At 44.5% G+C, this 21761-nt stretch overlaps 1 protein-coding gene across 1 annotated transcript in view; it reads right to left on the bottom strand.

Annotated features, from left to right (window-relative positions):
• Positions 1-20926, bottom strand: part of LOC141284989 (LHFPL tetraspan subfamily member 6 protein) — a 145421-nt gene extending 124495 nt beyond the window's left edge. Inside the window, exons 1-2 of the mRNA XM_073818023.1 lie at positions 20653-20926; positions 15469-16004 (exon numbers count right to left, since the gene is read on the bottom strand). Coding sequence (XP_073674124.1) covers positions 15469-15853 — 385 coding nt within the window. The 5' untranslated portion in view covers positions 15854-16004; positions 20653-20926. The remainder of the gene's footprint in view (positions 1-15468; positions 16005-20652) is intronic.
• Positions 20927-21761: the final 835 nt, after the last annotated feature.

Genomic DNA, 21761 nt, shown 5'->3' with positions numbered 1-21761 from the left:
GAACAGGCTTGGGGATGGCGGCCATCTTGTGAACAGGCTTGGGGATGGCGGCCATCTTGTGAACGGGCCTTGGGGTGGCAGCAATCTTGCGAGAGAACTTAGGCGTGGTAGACTTCTTGTGAGCTGGGTCCAATTGGGTGACCATCTTGAACGCAGACTCAGGAAGAATAGTCATCCCGTGAGCAGATTCTGGAAAGGCAGCCATCTTGTGAACAGGTTCAGGAATGACAGCCATCTTATTAACAGGCTTTAAGATGGTGGCCATCCTGTGCTGTAGCTCTAGGCTGGCAGATATCTTGTGCTGAGACTATGGGCTAGCAGATATCTTGTGCCGTGGCTCGGGGCTAACAGACATCTTGTGCTGTGGCTTTGGGCTGGCAGACATCTTGTGTTATGACCTTTCGAGTACTCCCACAGTGAACGGAGATCCACAATATAATAAGACAAAGTCAATAAATTGTGCGAGTGTCCAACTAGGGTCCTCATCGGGTAAACACAAACTGATGTCAGTGTCCAACCCGCTCCAAAAACATTCCTTCAACACAAATTCGTCACAAGGTGCCAGGTGACTGTACGTAATAAATTCCTCAACATAACATTCGATAGGACGGCCATCTTGAAAAATGGAGCAGAGGAAACTTACGGGGTTGGACAAACTTCCTGCTGAATCCATTCTGAAGGGTAGTTCTGCTGGTGGATAAAGCCGCTGGATCCGGGTTTGGCGAAGTATTCTGTTACAAACGGGAGGGCGGAGATGAGAATGAGGATCCAAATGCAAGGCTTTATTATGAAGATCGTGGTCGAACAGACAGGGTCGAAATCACCAGCAAACAGCAACAATAAAGATAATCCAAGAGAGTAGTCCAATAAAACAGGCGTGGGTCAAAATCCAAGTGGGCAGTCCAAAGTGACAACAGAAAACAAAAGATGAAACAAAACAAGGAACAAGGCTAAACTATGACTAAGACTGAAACTGGAAAACAAGACAGGAATGAACTAGGAAACTGGGAACAAGGGAAAACGCTTGGTAAAGTTCGCAACAGCAAATCAATACTTCGCCGTGGGTGTGTGTGCTGAGCTGGCTTTTATGGCTGACAAACAGGAAGCTACCATAGAGGCAGCAGAGGGAGCAGCAACAGTCAGTGTGGGTAAGAGCTCCCTCTGCTGGCCTGGTGTAACAAATCTCTTCTCAGGAGAACTCTTGTTAATAAAAATGCATAAAAATGAAACTAGAAGTCAGTGCTGATAGCCTTGTGAGCAGTGCGCCAACATATGGTGCTGTTACGCCTAGGGTGTCCTGAGATCGAATCCCGCCTCGTGGAAATTTCCTAATCCCACCCTCCCACTCACTGTCATATCTCCACTGTGCTATCAAAGGAAAATCAATGAAATTCTTTAACTCTAGGTAATTCTTAGCAGAAGTCTGACAAAAATGTTTTGTGGGACATGATAAAGTTAATAAAGGAAACTGACTATGGGTTTCTGCTTTATTGGTTTGGAGGAAAAAATCATATGCTAACTACAGTATTAGCAATATATGAATAAAAAAATACTTTTTTAAAAACTAACATTTAATGGGGTCTTTGAGGTATTTAAGTGCCTGTGATTTTTTTATGGAGGTCGGTCACTAATGCACTGATGAAGCTCACAGAAGCTTTTTACACCAGTCACAAAGAGCTACTACACTGTGTTATATTACCATGGTGACAAGTATGCATTTTCTCGCATAAAATTATATTTCAAGAGCTGTTAGCTTGTGCACTTATGTAAATGAGTGTGCATTGTGGAATACAGAACCTTAAATTACAGCTTTCTCAAATATCGACATATGCAAACATAGTACCTACATATTGCTTACAAAACCAAAAGAATCAGTTACTTTGATTAAAGACATTTAGGAATTTAAATATATTCAGAAGTGGAGAGACGGAGTGTAAACTGAGGAAGGTGGCGAGGAGGGTAAAGTGTCTTCCTCTCCCTTACTGTGCTGTGGCAGATGACTGAGCTGTCGGAGCTCTCCAGATGGCTGCTGACAGGACTGTGTTTCACTAGAGAAGTGGTCACTGCAGTGCCCCCATCATTTTACATGGAGTCATTGAAGAGAAAAAACCTGTGTAGTTTTTGATCTTCTGTATTTAACAATGTTGTTGCTGCTCTTTTCTGTGCAATGAAAATGAATGGAAACCGATGCCCTAAAAAAAACTTTCCTTACACATTAAAAACATGTAAGTTTACCTTAACTTAATTCTATTCTTTAAAAAAAATTATTAATAAAAATGTTGTCAAGGTAAAATATTTTAAAACAAATGTTATCAATTAGGCCTAGCAATTAATAGCTTGAAATTGTACTGTTTCAACTAAACTGTCATTGGAGTTACAGGTAAAATACACTGGAGTCACAGGTAAAAATACACTCACAGGGAACCACTGGAGAAACAAATAACAGACAGAGGAACTTAACTCTGTCAGAATAAACAAAGGAGTACACAAGAACAGGTAGATAATCAGCGGTGACCACTTCACCTGAAAAAATAACTGTATTATGCATGCCAGTATTATAAAGTACAGCCTTTTTGCTTATTGCTTTAATACAGTATATTCCTATCGCCCCTAGCTGTTCTGACCAAGGTGATTTTTTTTTGCAATAAATATGTCAATTGCAGGTAAAACTATTCTATACATCAGCTGAAGACCCTCAAATTCCTTTAAAGATCAACCTCTCAGACACTCTCATTTTCTCAAATCCGTAAAGTTTACTTCCATAAAACAGAAAAATGAAAGTACAGTCCATAAATCAGCTATGAAACAAATTTTCCCCACTACTGCTCCTTTCATTTTAAGGTTGGCTGTGCAATAACAATCCCCTTATGTCAGCACGGTTCATTCTGCGGAGTGCTGAGTGTGAGGTGGCACAGTGGTGTGGTGTGCTTGGCCCTGTGCTGCTGAAAACAAGGACTTAACAACCCAAAGAGCTGAAATAACACTTCCTGTCTCTCCTTTGGCAGGCCAGACTTCCTGTTTGTGTTTGTCTGAAATAAATCTTTGCTTAAGCTGGACATTCCATCATGATCCGGCATTTTTCTCTCTATTCTTTCACAAGCTCTCTCTTTCTGTTTCTATTTTATTCTCTCATTCTTCCTCTCTTGGGCTGCTCGACTACCCCATGGGTGACAGAGCTGTGAGTGAGAGAGGTTAAAGAGAGCTGAAATAGAGGGCTGGAGATCAGGTCACAGAGAGATAACACCTGCTGAATGTGGGTAATTGAAAAGTTTAGAAGGACAGAAAGGGAAAAAAGAGAGCTAGTAAACGTCAGAAGTGAAAGACAAACAGCACACGGTCAAGTACAAATAAAGTGGAGAAATCAGACAAGACCAGTGTCATACCTTCAACCAGTTCTCCTTTACATTTTCTTTAAGAGTTAGCCTACAGTCTATTTTAAACACATATGAAAACCATTCAAAGAATAAAATCATATCAATAAAATCAATGTTAGGCAATGACTGCTGTAACAACTATTATATTGCAGCCAGGGGCGCCGTGGTTTCTGGGCCCTCTGAACAGCATATTGACTCGGGCCATCCCCGGAACATGATTGGGGGGGTCCCAATCAGTAAAAATAACTTTCTGGGCCTCGTCGGGCCCTTGGAATCATCCTAAATTTTTTATTTTGTCATAACCGGTCTAAAGAGACCTCAGAACCTCAGAGGTACTGTACAACAGCTGCTTTATCACTGTCTGTATTGGATGTTACATCAACCAAAAAAATATTATTTAACACATTGCTATAACTTAATACAGACCACAAAAAATGTGTTTTGTTTAATGGCCTATTGGATTTAAAATGCAATTCTGTTCACTTCACAATGGAGTTTTTTTCCTTTTTTTTCCTTTTTTTTCCAGATATGAATACGTATATATGGCTGACAAACAAATCAGCTATTCAGTACGAGTTACTCAGCCCTATTCAACAGTACATGGTTAGCAGTTCTTCACAGTGTGAGTCATAAAACACCCAACAATGAATTACTTGAGTTTTCAGAATGACGTCAAGGAAGTGTCAAAGAGGGATGTCAGACAGATAAATCTATAAGCCAGAACTTCAAACAGGAAAGGGAAAATTTTGGATATTATATGTACTTTGATGAACAATTAGCTTACAATGAACAATTCTCCCGACTCATCTAACGTTTTTTAGTCAAAAGGACACAATGCAGGAAGAATCTGTTCTCTGGTCCTCTGAAATGTACTTCAAAGAATACCATAAAATTACCATTGTACATTTCCAAAAACATGGTATTACATTTACTTAGTTGATAGGTTAGACTAAAATGAATTCAAATCCACTGCAGCCCCTGAATAATATGTCCATTAATTTGACTGAGGAAGGTTTTCCATTAGGTTTTATTGGTTCAATTCCAGCTGGCAAACACATAAACAAGCAAACACACATTAACACACACAAACAATCCATGCCTGTTTATCTTTATCCTGTGCATACGGACACATGCTGGTAATTTGTAATCCAGAGAAAGACAAGGTTATTTTTAATAAAGAACAGATTTTTTAAAAACAATTTATTCAATGTTTTACAATACAACTAAATATAAAAAATAATTAATAAATATTTTTTTAAATAGAACCCATTACTTATCCCATTAAAAAAATGTTTTGTAGACAGTTGATCACATACAAAAACATCTGGCTGAATCTTAAGACCTCTGACCAAATCAGAAGTCAGATTTAATGTTAAACTGATAAACTAATAAAAAAACTGGTTTGTTACAGTATCATTTTATTATTATTTATATACCTTTATATCACTTATTATTGTGAAGATTTAGCTTTTTAAAAATATTTTATTATTTATTTTTTATTTATAAGTTTTTCATTTTTTCATGTTTAAGATTTCATCTAATATTCATGTTTAATTTTATTTCAGAAAAAATAAAAATAAAAATTTTAGGCTAACTTTTAGTTAACAATAACAACGCTGGTTTAGAACACCAAGGGAGTGAGTAAATAATAGTAAATATATTGCATACATTTATGTTATTAATAGTAATAATTAGATAATGTTTTTTTATTTTTAGAGTAAAAAATCTTTTTTTTTTAACTATAAACCATAATTTGAGGCAGTCCTGACCAACGAGACCATGACAAGAAGCCTTTGATTTATAAAAGATGAGATTAAATTGCGTAATTCTGGAAGAGCTTTCCAGTACTTCACATCACAAAGGAAAACATCATTCATCTCTGAAAGAACAAAGACGGACTTTTGAACAAGAGGGTAAGAGGAGGGTTCTAATCAAAGTTGCTTTTGGTGACACATAAAGGGCTTATCGAACTCATTATCAGTAAAATGGGCATCAGATGAAACAATGTGAACCACAGGGAGGTGCTGCTTTTGCCAAGGCCCCGCTGCTCAGAGCCCTCGCTGCCAGACAGCACTCATTAACACACCACAATACAAATGAAAGGGACTCAATTGGTGAGGGCAACTGTGGTCCAGTGATTTAACATCAAGCTGTTTCCTCTTTCTCTCTCTCTCTCTCTCTCTCTCTCTCTCTCTCTCTCTCTCTCTCTCTCTCTCTCTCTTTCTTTTCCTCTCTCCCTGGGTCACTGGTTCAAATTCTCTTAACCCATGTCTGGTGCATTTCACATCTCTCATTCACTCATGTTCTGTCCTGCACACTTCAATTTAAAGCCACGCTTGAACTCATGCAACGTCAAGAGTTCAGCCGCTGCTCTCCAATGCTCTGTTAACTTTCTGGAACTCTGAAAAACTATTTGATATACCAGACATTATGACCACACTATCCTACCTACACTTACATGAGAACAGTATGGTAAAGCCATGTTTTGTGGACATTATATAATAAGTACTGGATAATATAAAATAACAATGTAATAACAATGTACTGCTGGGGGCAGTCATGGCCTAATGGTTAGAGAGTCTGACTTGTAACTCTGAAGGTTGCGGGTTTGAGCCTTAGGTCCGGCAGGGATTGCAAGTAGGGGGAGTGAATGATCATGATCATGGACTTGAGCAAGGCACCAAACCCCTAGCTGCTCCCCGGGTACCGCAGCAATATGGCTACCCACTGCTCCAGGTGTGTGTTCACTACCGTGTGTATGTGTAACCTCCTTGTGTCTTGGTCTCTTAAGTCAATCCCCTCTATCTGCTAGTTAGAAGCGACAGTAACACCTCATTAACAAATGAAGACTCACCTGGGTAGCTGACTTGAGATCAGTTGAAATTTTCCCTGACACTGTTGTCTTTAGGGAGAATCTAATGTGTGTACTTGAATGGGTTAAATGCAAAGCACAAATTTCGAGTATGGATCATCATACTTGGCCACACTTTCCTTTCCTTTCCTTTACTTTCTATAGGGTTAGGATTAGGGTTTGGTTTAAATAATTAATGGTTTAATTGTAAATTAATGTAACATGTAACAGAGATACTGTAAAATAAAGTGTTACCCAGTTTTCTGTAAAGTATTTTTACTAAAAAAATATTAAAGTTAAAAGCATTTTTTGAACAACTCCAGCGGAGACTTTGGGAGAGCAGGCTCTAGGCGAGCGGTCACTGGAGGGCGCTCTGTCGGTGCGGTCACTGGAGGGCTGGGCGGAACCAGCAGAGACTCAGGGAGGCTGGGCGGAACCAGCGGAGACTCAGGTGCGGCGGCCATCTTGGCCGGGAACTCAGGAACAGAGGCCATTTTGGCCGGGAACTCAGGAACAGAGGCCATCTTGGCCGGGAACTCAGGAACAGAGGCCATCTTGGCCGGGAACTCAGGAACAGAGGCCATCTTGGCCGGGAACTCAGGAACAGAGGCCATCTTGGCCGGGAACTCAGGAACAGAGGCCATCATGGCCGGGAACTCAGGAACAGAGGCCATCTTGCGTGCAGACTCTGGTGTGGCAGCCATCTTGAGGGCAGATAGTAACATGGTGGCCATCTTGTGAACAGACTCTGGCGTGGCAGCCATCTTGCGAACAGACTCTGTCATGGCAGCCATCTTGCTTGCAGACTCTGGCATGGCAGCCATCTTGCGTGAAGACGCAGCGGCCATCTTGTGAGCTGACGTGGCGGACATTTTGTGAGCTTACGCTGGCTTGGCGGCTGACGGGCTTGAACGCGGAGAGGTAGCCGGCGGGCTTGAGCGCTGGGCGGCGGCCGGCAGACTAGAGCACGGGGAGGAGGCCGGCCACATCGGGCTGAGGACAGCGGCGGAACTCTGGAGGACGACTGGGAAAAGGGGACTGGGCTGGTGGTTCGATCCGTTGGAACGGTATGTGGACGTTCTCGGCTTATGGCAGGCTGGCGCGATGCGCTGTGTCTGTGAGGGGACTGGAAGATGAGACCGACCAGGATTTGAAAATTCTTCAACTTCAAAATCAGATCCGTTTAAATATAGAATCAGGTTGATTAGCTTGATCAAGTGGAAATTACAAGAGGGAAGATCGCAGCAAATGGTCTCATCATCCAGCCCCAAAACAAACAGCGCCAAGAGCAGACTCATGCCAGCCTACCTGATGGGAGAGCTCGATGAGGTCCTCCACATATCGCTCCAACTCACGGCCACCTTGCCGCAGTCTCCTCAGTGATGCCTCAGCCCGACTCATGTTCTTGTTTGGTCCGTCAAGCTGTCACAGTTTGGCGGGTTGAGGAGTGGAGATGGAGAACCGGAGTAAATGAAATATAAAGTTTATTAAATAAAACACTGAATATACAAGCAAACAAAAACCAGGAGCATGAACAGAGAACATGCAACATTATCGACGGACACTGAACTGAGGAAACAAACAACTTAAATAGGAGTGGCAGGGGGTGTAGCAAATTAACAAGACAGGTGAACCAAATCAAAGCTAATGGGGACAAACCAAATAAAACACAGAACAACAGGGGGAGACAAAGGGAGAAACCAACTGAAATCCATGTGAGGGGGGAAAACACTAGGAAACACTGACACCTGTAACCTCCTTGTGTCTTGGTCTCTTAAGTCAAACCCCTCTGTCTGCTAGTTAGAAGCAACAGTAACACCTCAGCTGTCGTCCATGAAACAAATGATGACACACCTGGGTAGCCGACTTGAGATCAGGTCAAATCTGCTCTGACACTGTTGGCTTTAAGGAGAATCTAATGTCACAATAGTTACAAAGGCAAACCTGAAAGGATTTATATATGAGGACAGCACATGAATGCACACACACACACACACACACACACACACACACACACACACAAAAATCTAAATTATTATAATTTAAAAAACAGTCAAACTAACAATTATTTATTTATGTTAACTAAATAATTACATTTTTTTATTGCAAAGTATTTCATAGTGTTATAGCTAAGAGTTTTGTGTAAATTGTTTGCATTTTCATGAATTTAAAAGGGGAGTGGGACTGAACCACAAAAGACCACGGTATTGTACAGTAAAATCTTCTTTTTTTTAGTCTGTCTGTTTGAATTCAGATTATATTCATTCAGCTCACCTGCTGTGCTTGTTGGTTCAAATTAAACATTTGTATGAACAAAACTAATATATGTATATTGTAAACGAAAGGCTGCTTTGAGATGCATTTCTTATGTACCTGAAAGTTGTTAGAACTTAATTTTACCATATGAAAATAGATTTTTTTTAGTGTAGTATATAATTTAAAAAATTACAATAATAAAAAAGTTAATCTTTGGTTATTTTTTTAGCATCACGCACTATTTTAAGTTTCTACAGCTTAAGGTTGGAATGCTTAAAAGTCAAGAACATGAAACCCATTTTATATCCTTGATCCTCTTCTGACTGAAACTGGATATTCAATGTGAGAAAATGTGTACAACTTGGTTGTATCCATCAGCAATGGTATTTATAGTAAAAAGAGGTTGTTACATAACAGAAAAGAAACAGGTGATTGGCAGACAAGGTTAAAAAGAATAAGAGATATTAATTAACATTAATGCATTTACCAGATGCTTTTATCCGAAGTGACTTACATGTCATTCAAGGTTTACTTTTTATTAGTTCATGTACTACCTGGGAATCCCATCCCAAAACCCATGACCTTGGTGTTGCTAGGCTGAATTTAGTTTCATGTTGACCTTAAAAAAAGAGTTGGCACATACATACACTGAGCTAATGAGAATAAAGATGAGCTAGTATCTCTTTGTATGACAAAACAGAGACAAATTGGTTTATCAAGAGGAAGATAAATGAAGATAAAGTATTTTAAACATCAGGAAACCAAGAGCCACACTAGAATTTTCCACACTTTGAGCCACTGCAGTACAAAGAAAACTTCATTCTAAGATGCTCCATGCAGTATTTGTTTCACCTGTCATGTGCAAAAAGCCCTCAAGACTATCAGAGCAGCAAATAAAAGGCACCTTGCAGGAGAGAACTAAACAAACTTTGGCGTTTGAAATTACAGGCCCCAGCTTCCAGTCTAAGCTCAATCAGATTCCCTTCCCTCTCTCCTCACTGAGGCAAAGGCACCCTGAATTAGACTGGATGAAATCAGAATCAATGTTATAAACTAGAGACAAAAAAAGGGGCTTGAACTCGATTACCTCTTCACTATGATATGAATATGAGTAATGTGAGAACATTCATTATGTGAAAATGATATGAGTACCAATAATGACTATAATATATGTTTATGCTGATCGTAGCACAGATATTTTAATCTCAAAAGTTTAGAAAACTATACCACTGTCAGGCATTCACCACAGCCACCCTCACCTGCCACATCACCAGGACCCACACACACCCGCTCTCAATCACCAGAATACTGATCACCTGTGCACAATCAGCCACACCCCTATAAATAGACTCCCTCACACAGTTCTCATTTGTCTGGTCTACCGTTCACACCGATGATACAGACTCCTCACCTCTCCATGCTCCATGGACCTGCTGTTACTCTGATTCTCTATGATCCTGTTCATATCTTCAACCTTGGACTTCTGATTCATTCATTTCCAACAATGAACTTACAGATAAGATCCAACATTGATCTGTACCTTTCTGCACTGTCATTTTGCAAGTCTGACAGTAAATCTCCTGTTTGGTTTCTCACTTCACATCTGCCTCCGTTCTCATTTCTACTGTGTTGTGACAGAAGACCAGACCAACACCGAAAGAACGAGCACCGAATCCTCCTGCGCACCTGATCAGTTCACAGAGTTGATGAATGCCCTCAAGGCTTCATTAACACCTACCTCATCGACCACATCTGTCTCAGGAAGTCCCATGGCCATGCCTACCATCTTTTGTGGAGATGCAGCTGAGTGTAGCAAAATAACTGAACTGTTTACCAACCATTTCTCTGAGGTTTTCAGTACCACCACGGATACACTCACCACTTCCGATAAGCTGTTCCGTTTGAATCAAGGATCTTCCTCTGTATCTGATTACACCATCCATTTCCGCACGCTGGCGGCGGCTAGTGGCTGGAACGAAACTGCACTTCTCAGCGCCTACCGACAGGGACTCAATCCGGAAATACGAGCTGCTATGGCCATTTATGATGACTCCATTGGCTTGGAAGCATTTCTCCAACGCACCACCCGAGTCTCTCAACGACTAGCCGCCTGCCAGCCCCCGGTAACCGCTCCTCAGTCTGCATCCGTGGCTGCTTCTCCTCCAGTACCAGAACCCATGCAGTTGGACTCAACTCGTCTTTCACGCACCGAACGGCATCATAGGATGACGTCAGGATTGTGTTTGTACTGTGGACAACCCAATCATCACATCCGTACCTGTCCCATCAAACCCCCACGCCCCGTGGTGAGTACTATTCAATCTGGAGTTAAAATAACTTACCTCACCCAATCTCCACGGCAGTTCCGGTAGCAGCCACACAAGTGGAAAGCCCTAACACGGAAGTTTCTACCGTCATCCCTGAGGAGTATGCTGCGTTCCAGGACGTGTTCAGCAAACAGGCAGCCACTCATCTTCCACCTCACCGGCCATGGGACTGCGCCATCGATCTGCTGCCTGGGGCTCAGCTCCCTAAAGGTAAAATCTACTCCCTGTCCATCCCGGAGCGCCAGGCGATGGAGGAATACATCAAGGATTTATACAACCATCCACATCAACGGCCGCTTCCAGCTTTTTCTTCGTGGGTAAGAAGGATGGGGGATGAAGACCATGTATCGATTACCGCCAGCTCAACTCCCAGATCATTCAGCAACCCTATCCACTTCCTCTGGTCCCAGCTGCCCTTGAAAAACTCCGGGGAGCCACGATCTTCTCCAAGTTGGACCTGCGGAGTGCTTATAACCTCATTTGAATTAGATCTGGAGATGAGTGGAAGACAGCATTCATAACACCTTCTGGGCACTATGAATACCGGGTAATGCCATATGGTTTATCCATCAGTCCAGCTGTCTTCCAAACATTCAGGAATGAGGTGTTCCGGGAGTACCTCCATCGTTTCGTCGTGGTCTATATTGATGACATCTTGATCTACTCCCGGAACGAGGCCGAACATCGCCAGCAGGTCCTTTCTAAGCTCCGAGATCACCAACTCTATCTTAAATTAGAGAAATGCGAGTTCCACCAAAGCACCATTCAGTTCCTTGGATATGTTCTCAGTAAAGAAGGTGTGCAGATGGACCAGAGGAAGGTCCAAGCCATACAGGATTGGCCCACACCCACTTCCGTCAAGGAACTTCAGCGATTCCTAGGATTCTCAAATTTCTACAGACGATTCATCCAAAATTACAGTATCATCATGGCTCCTCTGACCTCCCTCCTTGGGGCTAAACCCAAATCCCTCTCCTGGAACCCCAAAGCCCACGAAGCATTCCAGCAGCTCAAGAACACCTTCAGCACCGCTCCTTTACTACACCATCCTGATCCAGAACTTCCCTTCACGGTTGAGGTTGATGCGTCCACCACTGGGGTGGGAGCGGTGCTTTCGCAGGCGGTCGGTGAGCCTCCTCTCCTCCATCCCTGTGCCTACTATTCTCGGAAACTGTCTCCGGCGGAGCAGAATTACGACGTTGGCAATAGAGAACTCCTGGCCATTAAGTTAGCTCTGGAGGAGTGGCGTCATTGGCTGGAGGGGGCAAAACATCCTTTCATAATCATCACTGACCACAAAAATCTCCAGTATCTCAGAGAGGCCATATGCCTCAATCCATGCCAAGCCAGATGGGCATTGTTCTTCACAAGGTTCAATTTCAAGATCACCTACCGTCCTGGCTCCAAGAATGTCAAGGCAGATGCCCTCTCCCGCCAATTCTCCAGCGATGCACCTACTGGACCCGAATCCATCCTATCATCCGAAATGATCCTCAGCCCCATCATCTGGGATCTGAACCAGGACATTCACGATGCCACTCTCCGAGAACCCGCTCCGCTGGAGTGCCCAGAAGGTAAAATTTATGTCCCCAACTCCCTACGACAAGACCTTCTGGGCTCAGTTCACGAATCTCCGGGCTCTGGACACCCAGGCAGCAGACGGACCCTCTCGCTTCTGGCTCGGTACTGGTGGCCCAGTATGCACCGGGATGTCACCAGGTACATCCAGAGCTGCTCAGTCTGTGCCATGTCTAACACTCCTTGTCATCTCCCCTCAGGAAAATTGGTTCCACTACCCATCCCACAGAGGCCCTGGTCCCACTTAGGAGTGGACTTTGTCACTGACCTCCCAGAATCCGAAGGTAACACCTGTGTATTGGTTGTGGTGGATCGTTTTTCCAAAGCCTGCAAACAAATCCCTCTCAAAGGTCTCCCCACAGCCATGGAGACAGCCGAACATCTCTTTCTCCATGTGTTCAGGAATTTCGGCATTCCGGAGGAAATAGTGTCGGACCGGGGAAATGAATTGAGGGGCCCATGTCTGGAAAGCCTTTTTCAAGTTGCTTGGTGTTTCTGTTAATCTGTCATCTGGATATCATTCACAGACAAATGGCCAGACTGAGAGAAAGATCCAGGAGCTCGGACGCTACCTCCGGTCATACTGCCAGGAAGACCAATTCAGCTGGAGCAGGTTCCTCCCGTGGGCAGAGTACGCCCAAAACTCCCTCCGTCAAGACACCACCGGCTTAACACCATTTCAGTGCGTACTCTGTTTTCAGCCCCCACTGTTACCCTGGACGGAGGAACCATCTAATGTTCCAGCTGTAGATTACTGGTTCCGAGCCAGCGAGAGAGTGTGGGACTCCGCCCATCTACAGAGGGCAGTCAACCGCCATAAGCGTTTTGCGGACGAGCGTCGAAGAGAAACCCCCCCCCCAGTACCACCCCGGGGATCAGGTTAGTATCTCCACTAGATACATCTCGTTACGACTGCCCTGCCGTAAGTTGAGTCCCCGCTACATTGGTCCCTTCAAAATCCTGAGACAGATCAATGAAGTGACCTACCAGCTTCAGCTCCCACCCAGGTATCACATTCACTCCACGTTCCATGTTTCCCTCCTTAAACCTTGTCTTCCCTCTGCCACAGATCCCACCGGAGCTGAAGCTGAGCCCCCTCTTCCTGAAGTTCTGGACCAACCTTCCACCTACACGGTTAATGAAATCCTAGACTCACGGCGCCAAGGAGGTCGTCTGGAATACCTTATCGACTGGGAGGGGTACGGACCTGAGGAACGCTCCTGGGTGGCTCGAGATGACATCCTTGACCCTACTCTACTCCAGGAGTTCCACCAACATCACCCGGATCGGCCAGCCCCTCGCAGTCGTGGACACCCTCGGCGTCGTGTAAGGGCGTCAGGAGCCGCCCCTGGAGGAGGGGGTAGTGTCAGGCATTCACCACAGCCATCCTCACCTGCCACATCACCAGGACCCACACACACCCGCTCTCAATCACCAGAATACTGATCACCTGTGCACAATCAGCTACACCCCTATAAATAGACTCCCTCACACAGTTCTCATTTGTCTGGTCTACCGTTCACACCGATGATGCTCACCTCTCCATGCTCCACGGACCTGCTGTTACTCTGATTCTCTACGATCCTGTTCATATCTTCAACCTTGGACTTCTGATTCATTCATATCCAACAACGAACGATAAGATCCAACATTGATCTATACCTCTCTGCACTGTCATTTTGCAAGTCTGACAATAAATCTCCTGTTTGGTTTCTCACTTCACATCTGCCTCCGTTCTCATTTCTACTGTGTTGTGACAACCACACTCATAATGTACATTTATAAAATGATTAACTTCAAGTTTGTAGTAGTTAAGTTTGCAGAACATACACTACTGTTCAAAGGGGTCAATAAGAGTTTTTTTTTTTTTTTTTTTTTTTTTTTTTTTTTGTGGGACTGTTTTTAGCGGCTGAAAAATTCAACTTTGCCATTACAGGAAAAAATTACATTTTAAAATGTATTTTAACATAAAACAGTTACAATTTTACTATTTAAATTGTAGTAATATTTCACAATATTACTGTGTTTTTGATCTAATAATAAAAAAATTGAACCGTAGTGTACTTATACTTAGGATAACTAATATTGCTGACCTGTGACAAACTCATGATGACCTTAATGTATTTTTTTTTTTTTCTACAAAAAAAATGGCTTTACAGTAAAAACATGTATTTTAAATACAGTTGCATGTTTGTAAAGCTGTTATAGGGCAAATCTCAAGACCTCAAATATGAAACGGTAATATTTCAATCTAAATTAAATACATTTCAGTCAAATTTCACAACCCTTCAGAAATCATTCTAATATGTTGATTTATTATCAGTGCTGCTTAATAGTTTTTGGAACCTGTGAAACTTTTTTTCAGGACTCTTTTATGAATACAATGTTAAAAAGAACAGCATTTATTTAAATATTAATCTTTTTTTAACAATATACACTCCTGTTCAAAAGTTTAGGGTCAGTAAAAATTGTTCTTTCTTTTTTGATAGAAATTAATACTTTTATTCAGCAAGGATGTGTTAAATTGATAAAAAGTGATAGAAAAGTCTTATATTGTTAGAAAAGATGTGTATTTAAAATAAATGCTGTACTTTTAAACTTTTTATTCATCAAAGAATCTTGAAAAAAGTATCACAGGTTCCAAAAAAAATATTAAACAGCGCAACTTTTTCCAAAATTGATAAATCTGCATATTAGCATGATCTTGTGACACTGAAGACTGGAGGAATAAAGCTGAAATTTCAGCTTTGCATCACAGATATAAATTATATTTTAAAATATACTACAATACATACATGTACACAAGTGTATGTGTGTGTGTATGCGTATATGTATGGAGAAAAATTAAGCAAACAAATTAGAAATGAAATAAAAATCAAACAAACAAAATTAGTTAATAATAAAAAACAATTAGTAAGTCAATCAATCAATCAATCAATCAATAAACTAATGCTAAAAACAAATAAATAAATACATTTTAAAGTGAAGTGTGACTAACATGTCTTTGTAAGTTTCACCCTAAACCTGTCTGCTTGTGCATATACTGTAACCTAACATGTCATGCGGACAAACTATTACTCACCTCCAAGAAACTGTATGCCCCCCGCTGCGCGTCCGATGGTTCTGGAGATGAGTTCTGATATGCAGCAGCCCATGACCACCGTGAACGCCACCAGCAGAAGCAGGCCGCATCCAACCCCCGTCACGATTGTACAAATCCGCCACTCCACACTCGGGATACCCTGAAAGCTTGCATAGCGCCCGCACTGCTCCAGCATAATCGTAGCCTGTCTCTCTTCGTCCCGAACAGGGTACGAGCACCGCCGGAAAGGACCGAAGGACACTGGCTTATCCATTTGTGAGCCCAGCAGCCAGTAGGGCATGAAGAAGCCCACGCAGGAAGCTGCTGCGCTCATCAGGGACACCAGAGCCCAGATCATCCCTGTACACGTGAGGCTGGATGCCATTCTGGAATAATGTCTTTAAATATCAGCCACAATTCCAGAAAAAAAGAGCTTGGAAAAAAGGATGTCAAAAAAAAAAAAAAATCCTTTTGCCTTGTTGGAAAGAGGATGTCTATCTCCATACAGTTTTCACCATGGCTCTGTGTGCCGTCACCTGAGTGTCACGACCACACACAAAGGGAGAAGGTGAGTATCTTTCAAGGTATTTATTAACAAACGTGCACAGTACAACACACGTGCAATCGGGTGAAATAAGGTCTCTGTGGTCAAATCTTCAAACAAACACAACAGGTGAGTTCAAGTTCATAAGGATCATAGCGTTAGCAATAGTCACTTCCCTTTAACACGATTAACGTGTATCACAGGAGAACATCAGAGCAATCCACGAGGAGCACAGGAGAACATCGGAAGAATCCACGAGGAGCACAGGAGAGACAACAGGAGGGAGAGAAGATCCACAGAGAAGCATCCATGCAACTTCGATACCAGCCGCTGAGTGAATGTTTGGGGAGAGTATTTGAAGGGAGTGGTGATTACAGGTGCAGGTGACGGTGATAGAGCTCTGGTGATGGGCGTGGTGCAGTGATTGGGACTGAGGGAACGTGCTGAGGGTGTGACATAGCCCCCCCCCCAAGGGGCGGCTTCCAGACGCTCCAAAAAACAGGAAGAAACAGTCCAGGGGAGCGGTGGGGGGGCCAGGAGACTGAGGCAGAACAGGTTGGGCAAAGTCCCTCCAGAGCAGAGCAGGAGATTCAGGAACCCTCCAGGGCAGAGCCGAAGGCGGAGCAAGGGGTTTAGGAGCCCTCCAGGGCGGAGCAGGAGGCGGAGCGGCCCTCCAGGGCGGAGCAGGAGGCACAGGAGCCCTCCAGGGTGGTTTGGGAGGCGCAGGAGCCCTCCAGGGCGGAACAGGGGGCCGCATCATGGACAGGGACCTGGGGAGAGCAGAGATAGAGGAGGCAGACAGAGCAGGGAGGAGCCAGATGGTAGTCCAGAGTCCAGCCCGGACGAAGCCCCAGAGCGGAGTCGAAGGAGGGAGGAGCCATGGTGGAGAGATGGCAGATGACACCCTGGGGACGAGCGATGGAGACGGAGCTACTGGCAGAGGTGACCCAGGTGGAGCCGAGCAGACGGAGGGCCAGGGTGACACAGAGGTTCCAGAGGGCCAAGGCGGAGCTGATGGCTCAGGCGACTGAGGCGGAGATGTGGATCCGGAAGACCGCAGCAGAGCCGGAGCGACAGAGGACAAAGGCGGAGCTGATGGCTCAGGCGACTGAGGCGGAGATGTGGATCCGGAAGACCGCAGCAGAGCCGGAGCGACAGAGGACAAAGGCGGAGCTGGAGGGAAGGAGGAGCCTGACAGAGCCGGAGGGACAGAGTGACAAGGCGAAGCCGGAGGAATGGAGTCCCGAGGCGGCGGATGGTCGACGACTGACCAAGGCGGAGCCGGAGGGACGAGGGAGCCCGGTGGAGCTGGTGGGATGACGGGCCACGGTGGAGATGAGGGAGCCAGGAGCCAAGGCGGAGCCGGGGGGACGAGGGAGCCCGGTGGAGCTGGTGGGATGACGGGCCACGGTGGAGATGAGGGAGCCAGGAGCCAAGGCGGAGCCGAAGGGTCGGAGGACCGAGGTGGAGTCCAGGACTCGGAGGCTGGAGGTAGAGACTGGGGATCGACCTGCCTAGGCGGAGCTGGAGCCTGGGAGTCCCGAGATGGGTCCACAATCCTGGATGGCGCAGCCTGAGGGAGAGCTGAGGGACAGACAGGCACTAGCAGAGACAGGGCTGAGGAACTGGCTGCTTTGAGTGGAGGCGGGAGAGGGAGGCTGGGTGGGAACTTCAGAGACTCTGGACGGCTGGACGGGACCAGCGCGGATTCAGGAGAACTGGACAAGACCAGTGGAGATTCTGGACGGCTGGGCGGAACCAGCGGGGACTCAGGACGGCTGGGCGGAACCAGCGGGGACTCAGGACGGCTGGGCGGAACCAGCGGGGACTCAGGACGGCTGGGCGGAACCAGCGGGGACTCAGGACGGCTGGGCGGAACCAGCGAAGGCTCTGGAAGGCTGGATTGCACCAACGGGGGCTCTGGGCGGCGTTCTAGAGGTGCGGGCTCTGGACGGTGCTCTTGAGGAGCGGGCTCTGGACGGCGCTCTTGAGGAGCGGGCTCTGGACGGCGCTCTTGAGGAGCGGGCTCTGGACGGCGCTCTTGAGGAGCGGGCTCTGGACGGCGCTCTTGAGGAGCGGGCTCTGGACGGCGCTCTTGAGGAGCGGGCTCTGGACGGCGCTCTTGAGGAGCGGGCTCTGGACGGCTGGACGACCCCAGCGGAGATTCAGGAGGGCTGGGCGTCTCCAGCGGAGACACTGAAAGAGCTAGCTCTGGGCGAGCGGTCACTGGAGGGCGCTCTGGCGGCGCAGTCACTGGAGGGCGCTCTGGCGGCGCAGTCACTGGAGGGCGCTCTGGCGGCGCAGTCACTGGAGGGCGCTCTGGCGGCGCAGTCACTGGAGGGACATCGGCCATTTTGGCAGGGGAAACCGGAACGTCGGCCATTTTGCGAGCTAGCATGGCCGCCCGCACTGACCTCAATGGTGGGTCGCGCACGCTGGCCATCAGGATTGGCCACGACGTAGGAGGGTTGGTCGCGGGCTCCAGGCTGGCAAGGTGGGAGAAGCTATTGGTTTGGTATGTGAGGGGTTCAGGCGGGGGGTAAGCCGGCAAGACGGGCTGGGTTTCGTAGTGGGTTGGATGAGGAAACTTACCATCACTCTTTATTTCTTTAACCTCGATACTAGAGCCATTTATATAAAGAGTGAGGTTGATTAGTTCAATCAAGGAAAAATCAAATATGGGGGAGTTGCATCGGATTGTTTCCGCATCCAAACCCATACGAAACACCACAGCAAGAGCGAAGTCAGGCCAGCTTACCTGATGGGAGAGCTCAAGGAATTCCTCCACATACCACTCCAATGTTCGCCCACCTTGCCGTAGGTTCCGTAGCCTGTCCTCAGCGTCCGACAGTTTTAATGCTTCGGGAGAGACACCGCTGAATGCTGCGTTCGCCTCCATGAGTGAGCTGAAGAAATTATTTTTTTTGATGGGCTGGTATCCTGTCACGACCACACACAAAGGGAGAAGGTGAGTATCTTTCAAGGTATTTATTAACAAACGTGCACAGTACAACACACGTGCAATCGGGTGAAATAAGGTCTCTGTGGTCAAATCTTCAAACAAACACAACAGGTGAGTTCAAGTTCATAAGGATCATAGCGTTAGCAATAGTCACTTCCCTTTAACACGATTAACGTGTATCACAGGAGAACATCAGAGCAATCCACGAGGAGCACAGGAGAACATCGGAAGAATCCACGAGGAGCACAGGAGAGACAACAGGAGGGAGAGAAGATCCACAGAGAAGCATCCATGCAACTTCGATACCAGCCGCTGAGTGAATGTTTGGGGAGAGTATTTGAAGGGAGTGGTGATTACAGGTGCAGGTGACGGTGATAGAGCTCTGGTGATGGGCGTGGTGCAGTGATTGGGACTGAGGGAACGTGCTGAGGGTGTGACACTGAGAAAGATGCAATTAATCACACTGTCCCATCAATCTTTATAGAAAAGAGTCATAATTCCTGTTATCTAATCATGCAACAGCATTCATATACATTCAAAGGTCTGGGGTCAGTAAGATTTTTTAAAGAGCTCTATACAGAAAGAATGCATTAAATTTGTCAAAAGTGGAAGTAACATTGATCATTTTACAATCGATTTTTAATTCAAACAAATCCATTTTTTTTTTTTTTTTTTTTTTTTTTTTTTTTAATCAAAGAATCCTGTAAATGTACGGTTTCACACTTAAACTTAAACTTGAACATCAGGTAACACTAACGACAGGAGTAATTATTGCTGAAAATTCAGCTTTACCTTCTCAGGAATAAATTACATTAAAATATATTAAAGTACTTACTGTTTTTACTCTATTTTTGAGTAGATACATGCAGCTTTAGTGAGCATAAAAAGTTTGTCCAAATGTAATTTCTGGCCACTTAATTTTTTTTTTCTTTTCACATTTTCACTCCTACAGTGTAAGGGTCGGGATTACTTCTATATCGAAATATGATATGAATAAATACTGATATTATATGTATGACATTAACATTAAATAATAAAAAAGTTTAATTTAATATTTGTTAATGTTGATTAAAGTTGCCACTAAACTTGCAAGAAGAGTTAACAGCAGTCCATATAAGGCTGAGTGAGGAGTCTAACCTCTAAATATTTACACAAAAGATTGTAGATGGATACTAGCAAAGAAAAAAAAAATGTCTAAAAAAAACGTTTCATGTGGTAACATCTATATTCTATGATTTTATTAAAGTATTTGATATGATTAAACGAATCTAAATAGCCTACAGTAAGTTGAACAGAAACTCATTTTAAAGGTCAGAACTCCTTATGGTAACAACTGCACATTTTCACTTTTGACTGTATCAGTCTTTACAATAATATAGTAATTATAACTCTTATTATTAATACATAATATGCATGACATAGCCGTGCTCAGAATTATAATCATATGTGTTATTAATAATATGTATGTAAATTACTATAAACTTATTACACAGAGGGCAGTTTAAAAGGCTCAAACATTTAATATTTACAGAAGATAAAGAAAAAAATCCTTAACAGACCGATCGTCTATTATTAGTACCACTTTATGACAGTCCTGTTATAAACAGCTGCCATGCAAAGGACGCCATCATGCAAATCATGAATAATCATAAAAAACACATCGTAAGTGATAACTTACATAGATATATTCTGACTGGTGTGTTAATTCAAACTCCGGTCCAGCTTCGTGAGACCGTGGAGAAGAATAAACTTTGTCCGCTGAACGGGGCGCAACTCGCGGTACGCGCGCAGAAAACATGCATTTAATTCCTTTAAATGGGGTCTGCTGAGATCATCTTATGTCTTTCTGTTTATTTCACTGTCACTCCTGCAGTAAACGCTAAAATAATCCCAGTGTATTTTAAACGACACAAGAAACATTAAGCTGTGTCCGTGTCCACGCACTGAGCGCAGTGTGATAGCAGCCAGACTACACGAGTCTGAGCCCCACTTGCGCTCGCTTAGCTCACTCACTCGAGGCTCCGCCCACTGTCCTGCTGCCTTTAAAGGTCCCATATTGTCAAAATCGAAATTTCCTGGCTTTTTTCATGATAACTGAGGTCTAGGGGCTATGTAACTACCATATGAGTTTCAAAGCAGTCAATCCACAGTAAACTGCACACAGTCTGCTTAAAAGTAGCTGTTCATTTTCACCAGCCGCTGTGACTTCCGTAACAATGTGACGTCCGATCTACTCAGTCACCGCCTTCAGTCACCACCCCGAACACCAACCACTGTCCCACCCTCCTTTTGTCAAACCCAGACAATATTGTGTCCATAACATTGCTAAGCAACAACAACACGGAAACTAATCTAGAAAACCCTGTTCAGTCGATAGATGTCGAAACTACATCATTGCACAGGCTTCAGAACAACGTGAATATAAGAGACCACTGGCATGTCAACTTCAGCCTCTTTCACACAGCGATTCCGGTAAATACACGGATAATGTGTCCCACGATTTGTTCCGGAATTGTTTAATTTGGTTCATTCACAGTTGTTTTCCGGAATCTGTGCGTGCTTTACACACAACCCATAAAGACATGTGACGTTTGGATGTGAGATGTAATGCGACGCATACTTTTCACTAAACTGAAACTAACCTGAACAAACTGTGCTTCAGTGCTGATAGTGAGGAGCTGGCTCTGCCCGATCGCCGCTTTGTTCCACTTTGCACGTATTTTTTTGTCGTGAAGAGTCGCAGGGTAACGTCCATCATCACTACAACACTGCCTTTATGGTTCTGGC

This window comes from Garra rufa, chromosome 14, assembly GCF_049309525.1.
Source record: "Garra rufa chromosome 14, GarRuf1.0, whole genome shotgun sequence".
In the NCBI taxonomy this organism is placed as follows: domain Eukaryota; kingdom Metazoa; phylum Chordata; class Actinopteri; order Cypriniformes; family Cyprinidae; genus Garra; species Garra rufa.
This window is presented reverse-complemented; position numbering and strand designations above follow the sequence as displayed.